Here is a 6390-nt window from a genome sequence, read left to right as displayed (position 1 = left end):
CTTACAAAAACACACCATAAATTATTGTATGTAATCCTTTGTTAAACCAATGTGTTAATGAGAGAAAGCTTTCTAGAAAACAATTAGAGAAAAAAAAAAGCTGCTGAGAATATAGAATTTTCTAATTAAGGTAATAAAAATATTCCAGAATTTATATCCAGTCCTTAGGATGCCAAAACAATTTTATGCAGCAAATGAAATATAAAATAACATACAAGACAGTGGTGTGAAATTTACCTGTGTAATGGATGAAGGAAGCATCTTGCTTCATTTCCCTCAAGTGACTTTGAAGTCTAGTACTGTGGTGTCTATCATGGTAAAAAGGAAGTCTTGCTTCTAATTTCTGTATATTTAAAACAATACTATATTCCCTTTGTGCTTATTATACTATAAAGTAAAGCTTCCCTTCTGGGATATCACACAATCTGTCACTGTTTTCTTATCTTACCAATCAGTCAATATAAAGGAAGAATACAATTATCACAGACTCACTAACTCTCCAGCTTGGGAAAGGATTCACACCTTACAGGTCTGTCAAAATTCCTTGATTTGCCTTCTGCACTGGATGCTCGACGTTTACTGTGGCTACTTTTACTCTTTTTCTGACTCTTGCTTTGGTGAACTGAAGGTAATACGGAAGAGCTACTACCACAAAGAACACTTCTGTGTAAAGATCTTGTGCAAGGATTTTTCAACAAGTTTATGGCCTTTTCTCTATCTGCATGTATTTCTGCGACAGGAATTCCACTGTGAAAATTTACACGATTTTCCTCATACCCATAAGGGTAACCCGAAGTGTCTTCATCTTGATCATCATCATCTAATGTAAGGGTTATATGGTCACTGGTCTCATGATTGTCTCCTACAAAGGTAACGCCTTTACTTGATGAACTGTGGCGCCTGGAAAACTGCCTTGCTGTTATTATGGCACTAACACTGTCTAATCGCAAATCTGCAGAACCTTGATCATGGGTGGCATCACTTGCCAATACAGCAGAATTATCGTCACTTGCCGAGGGTGGGATGGAGTGAATGTAAAGGTTGGTTATATGTGGACTAATGCCAACACCTTCCTCTAGCACTCCACTAGCACTATCCCCACCAATTACTAGATGATCTTCTGCCTCAGACTCTGAAACCTGTGAAAATGAAACATAGTGACAAATCAATACACAACTAGATTAAAATTTCATATAGAAAATTTAACTTGAAATGAGAAACTTTGGACTTTGATTAGAATAGAGTATTTTTTTTTTTTTTAACAAGTCGGCCGTCTCCCCCACATGGCAGGGTGACCCAAAAGAAAATCTCCAAAAAAGAAAATACTTCCATCATCATTCAACACTTTCACCTCACTCACACATAATCACTGTTTTTGCAGAGGTGCTCAGAACACAACAGTTTAGAAGCATATACATATAAAGATACACAACATATCCCTCCAAACTGCCAATATCCCAAACCCCTCCTTTAGAGTGCAGGCATTGTACTTCCCATTGCCAGGACTCAAGTTCGGCTATATAAAAACAACCGGTTTCCCTGAATCCCTTCACTAAATATTACCCTGCTTACACTCCAACAGATCGTCAGGTCCCAAATACCATTTGTCTCCATTCACTCCTATCGAACACGCTCACGCACGCCTGCTGGAAGTCCAAGCCCCCTCAGTCACAAAACCTCCCTTACCCCTTCCTTCCAACCTTTCCAAGGATGACCCCTACCCCGCCTTCCTTCCCCTACAGATTTAAACGCTCTCCATGTCATTCTACTTTGATCCATTCTCTCTAAATGACCAAATCACCTCAACAACCCCTCTTCAGCCCTCTGACTAATACTTTTATTAACTAAACACCTTCTCCTAATTTCCACACTTCTAATTTTCTGCATAATATTTACACCACACACATTGCCCTTAGACAGGACATCTCCACTGCCTTCAACCGCATCCTCGCTGCTGCATTCACAACCTAAGCTTCACACCCATATAAGAGTGTTGGTACTACTATACGTACTTTCATACATTCCCTTCTTTGCCTCCATAGATAACGTTTTTTGTCTCCACATATACTTCAATGCAAATGAGAGAGTGGGTGAGCTGTTATCAACAAATTTTGTTGAAAATAAGAAAAAGTTTTGGAGTGAGATTAACAAGTTAAGGAAGCCTAGAGAACAAATGGATTTGTCAGTTAAAAATAGGAGAGGAGAGTTATTAAATGGAGAGTTAGAGGTATTGGGAAGATGGAGGGAATATTTTGAGGAATTGTTAAATGTTGATGAAGATAGGGAAGCTGTGATTTCGTGTATAGGGCAAGGAGGAATAACATCTTGTAGGAGTGAGGAAGAGCCAGTTGTGAGTGTGGGGGAAGTTCGTGAGGCAGTAGGTAAAATGAAAGGGGGTAAGGCAGCCGGGATTGATGGGATAAAGATAGAAATGTTAAAAGCAGGTGGGGATATAGTTTTGGAGTGGTTGGTGCAATTATTTAATAAATGTATGGAAGAGGGTAAGGTACCTAGGGATTGGCAGAGAGCATGCATAGTTCCTTTGTATAAAGGCAAAGGGGATAAAAGAGAGTGCAAAAATTATAGGGGGATAAGTCTGTTGACTGTGAAACAAAAACCTGTAACTGTTTTGCATGATGGTAGGATTGCTGGTTTCTTTTTCGGTCTCATAAACACGCTAAGATAACAGGGATATCTTGCTACTCCTACTTACACTTTGGTCACACTTCACAGACACGCACATGCATATATATATATACATACATCTGAAGGGATTCAGGGAAACCGGCAGGCCGGACTCGAGTCCTGGAGATGGGAAGTACAGTGCCTGCACTCTGAAGGAGGGGTGTTAATGTTGCAGTTTAAAAACTGTAGTGTAAAGCACCCTTCTGGCAAGACAGTGATGGAGTGAATGATGGTGAAAGTTTTTCTTTTTCGGGCCACCCTGCCTTGGTGGGAATCGGCCGGTGTGATAATAAAAAATAATAATAAAAAATCTAGGTTTTTCTCCTTTTTCTAAATAGCTCTTGTTCTTTTTTATTTCTTCTATTGTCCATGGGGAAGTGGAAAAGAATCTTTCCTCCGTAAGCCATGCGTGTCGTATGAGGCGACTAAAATGCCGGGAGCAATGGGCTAGTAACCCCTTCTCCTGTATACAATTACTAAAAAAGAGAAGAAGAAAAACTTTATAAAACTGGGTTGCTTAAATGTGCGTGGATGTAGTGCGGATGACAAGAAACAGATGATTGCTGATGTTATGAATGAAAAGAAGTTGGATGTCCTGGCCCTAAGCGAAACAAAGCTGAAGGGGGTAGGAGAGTTTCAGTGGGGGGAAATAAATGGGATTAAATCTGGAGTATCTGAGAGAGTTAGAGCAAAGGAAGGGGTAGCAGTAATGTTAAATGATCAGTTATGGAAGGAGAAAAGAGAATATGAATGTGTAAATTCAAGAATTATGTGGATTAAAGTAAAGGTTGGATGCGAGAAGTGGGTCATAATAAGCGTGTATGCACCTGGAGAAGAGAGGAATGCAGAGGAGAGAGAGAGATTTTGGGAGATGTTAAGTGAATGTATAGGAGCCTTTGAACCAAGTGAGAGAGTAATTGTGGTAGGGGACTTGAATGCTAAAGTAGGAGAAACTTTTAGAGAGGGTGTGGTAGGTAAGTTTGGGGTGCCAGGTGTAAATGATAATGGGAGCCCTTTGATTGAACTTTGTATAGAAAGGGGTTTAGTTATAGGTAATACATATTTTAAGAAAAAGAGGATAAATAAGTATACACGATATGATGTAGGGCGAAATGACAGTAGTTTGTTGGATTATGTATTGGTAGATAAAAGACTGTTGAGTAGACTTCAGGATGTACATGTTTATAGAGGGGCCACAGATATATCAGATCACTTTCTAGTTGTAGCTACACTGAGAGTAAAAGGTAGATGGGATACAAGGAGAATAGAAGCATCAGGGAAGAGAGAGGTGAAGGTTTATAAACTAAAAGAGGAGGCAGTTAGGGTAAGATATAAACAGCTATTGGAGGATAGATGGGCTAATGAGAGCATAGGCAATGGGGTCGAAGAGGTATGGGGTAGGTTTAAAAATGTAGTGTTAGAGTGTTCAGCAGAAGTTTGTGGTTACAGGAAAGTGGGTGCAGGAGGGAAGAGGAGCGATTGGTGGAATGATGATGTAAAGAGAGTAGTAAGGGAGAAAAAGTTAGCATATGAGAAGTTTTTACAAAGTAGAAGTGATGCAAGGAGGGAAGAGTATATGGAGAAAAAGAGAGAAGTTAAGAGAGTGGTGAAGCAATGTAAAAAGAGAGCAAATGAGAGAGTGGGTGAGATGTTATCAACAAATTTTGTTGAAAATAAGAAAAAGTTTTGGAGTGAGATTAACAAGTTAAGAAAGCCTAGAGAACAAATGGATTTGTCAGTTAAAAATAGGAGAGGAGAGTTATTAAATGGAGAGTTAGAGGTATTGGGAAGATGGAAGGAATATTTTGAGGAATTGTTAAATGTTGTTGAAGATAGGGAAGCTGTGATTTCGTGTATAGGGCAAGGAGGAATAACATCTTGTAGGAGTGAGGAAGAGCCAGTTGTGAGTGTGGGGGAAGTTCGTGAGGCAGTAGGTAAAATGAAAGGGGGTAAGGCAGCCGGGATTGATGGGATAAAGATAGAAATGTTAAAAGCAGGTGGGGATATAGTTTTGGAGTGGTTGGTGCAATTATTTAATAAATGTATGGAAGAGGGTAAGGTACCTAGGGATTGGCAGAGAGCATGCATAGTTCCTTTGTATAAAGGCAAAGGGGATAAAAGAGAGTGCAAAAATTATAGGGGGATAAGTCTGTTGAGTGTACCTGGTAAAGTGTATGGTAGAGTTATAATTGAAAGAATTAAGAGTAAGACGGAGAATAGGATAGCAGATGAACAAGGAGGCTTTAGGAAAGGTAGGGGGTGTGTGGACCAGGTGTTTACAGTGAAACATGTAAGTGAACAGTATTTAGATAAGGCTAAAGAGGTCTTTGTGGCATTTATGGATTTGGAAAAGGCGTATGACAGGGTGGATAGGGGGGCAATGTGGCAGATGTTGCAAGTGTATGGTGTAGGAGGTAGGTTACTGAAAGCAGTGAAGAGTTTTTACGAGGATAGTGAGGCTCAAGTTAGAGTATGTAGAAAAGAGGGAAATTTTTTCCCAGTAAAAGTAGGCCTTAGACAAGGATGTGTGATGTCACCGTGGTTGTTTAATATATTTATAGATGGGGTTGTAAGAGAAGTAAATGCGAGGGTCTTGGCAAGAGGCGTGGAGTTAAAAGATAAAGAATCACACACAGGGTGGGAGTTGTCACAGCTGCTCTTTGCTGATGACACTGTGCTCTTGGGAGATTCTGAAGAGAAGCTGCAGAGATTGGTGGATGAATTTGGTAGGGTGTGCAAAAGAAGAAAATTAAAGGTGAATACAGGAAAGAGTAAGGTTATGAGGATAACAAAAAGATTAGGTGATGAAAGATTGAATATCAGATTGGAGGGAGAGAGTATGGAGGAGGTGAACGTATTCAGATATTTGGGAGTGGACGTGTCAGCGGATGGGTCTATGAAAGATGAGGTGAATCATAGAATTGATGAGGGAAAAAGAGTGAGTGGTGCACTTAGGAGTCTGTGGGGACAGAGAACTTTGTCCTTGGAGGCAAAGAGGGGAATGTATGAGAGTATAGTTTTACCAACGCTCTTATATGGGTGTGAAGCATGGGTGATGAATGTTGCAGCGAGGAGAAGGCTGGAGGCAGTGGAGATGTCATGTCTGAGGGCAATGTGTGGTGTGAATATAATGCAGAGAATTCGTAGTTTGGAAGTTAGGAGGAGGTGCGGGATTACCAAAACTGTTGTCCAGAGGGCTGAGGAAGGGTTGTTGAGGTGGTTCGGACATGTAGAGAGAATGGAGCGAAACAGAATAACTTCAAGAGTGTATCAGTCTGTAGTGGAAGGAAGGCGGGGTAGGGGTCGGCCTAGGAAGGGTTGGAGGGAGGGGGTAAAGAAGGTTTTGTGTGCGAGGGGCTTGGACTTCCAGCAGGCATGCGTGAGCGTGTTTGATAGGAGTGAATGGAGACAAATGGTTTTTAATACTTGACGTGCTGTTGGAGTGTGAGCAAAGTAACATTTATGAAGGGATTCAGGGAAACCGGCAGGCCGGACTTGAGTCCTGGAGATGGGAAGTACAGTGCCTGCACTCTGAAGGAGGGGTGTTAATGTTGCAGTTTAAAAACTGTAGTGTAAAGCACCCTTCTGGCAAGACAGTGATGGAGTGAATGATGGTGAAAGTTTTTCTTTTTCGGGCCACCCTGCCTTGGTGGGAATCGGCCAGTGTGATAATAAAAAAAATATACTTCAATGCACCACTCACCT

General features: G+C 40.8%; 1 protein-coding gene across 2 annotated transcripts in view; it reads right to left on the bottom strand.

The window, feature by feature from the left end:
* Positions 1 to 345: 345 nt before the first annotated feature.
* LOC128695383 (E3 ubiquitin-protein ligase RNF19B) overlaps positions 346 to 6390 on the bottom strand; it is a 58269-nt gene continuing 52224 nt past the window's right edge. For both annotated transcript variants that reach the window (XM_070095488.1, XM_070095487.1), the window contains exon 13: positions 346 to 1139. In XM_070095488.1, the coding sequence (XP_069951589.1) occupies positions 492 to 1139 (648 nt within the window). In that variant the 3' untranslated portion in view covers positions 346 to 491. The remainder of the gene's footprint in view (positions 1140 to 6390) is intronic.

The sequence above is a fragment of the Cherax quadricarinatus genome, chromosome 50 (genome assembly GCF_038502225.1).
Source record: "Cherax quadricarinatus isolate ZL_2023a chromosome 50, ASM3850222v1, whole genome shotgun sequence".
In the NCBI taxonomy this organism is placed as follows: Eukaryota; Metazoa; Arthropoda; class Malacostraca; order Decapoda; family Parastacidae; genus Cherax; species Cherax quadricarinatus.
Note: the sequence above shows the minus strand (reverse complement) of the source record. Positions and strands in the feature narration are given on the sequence as shown.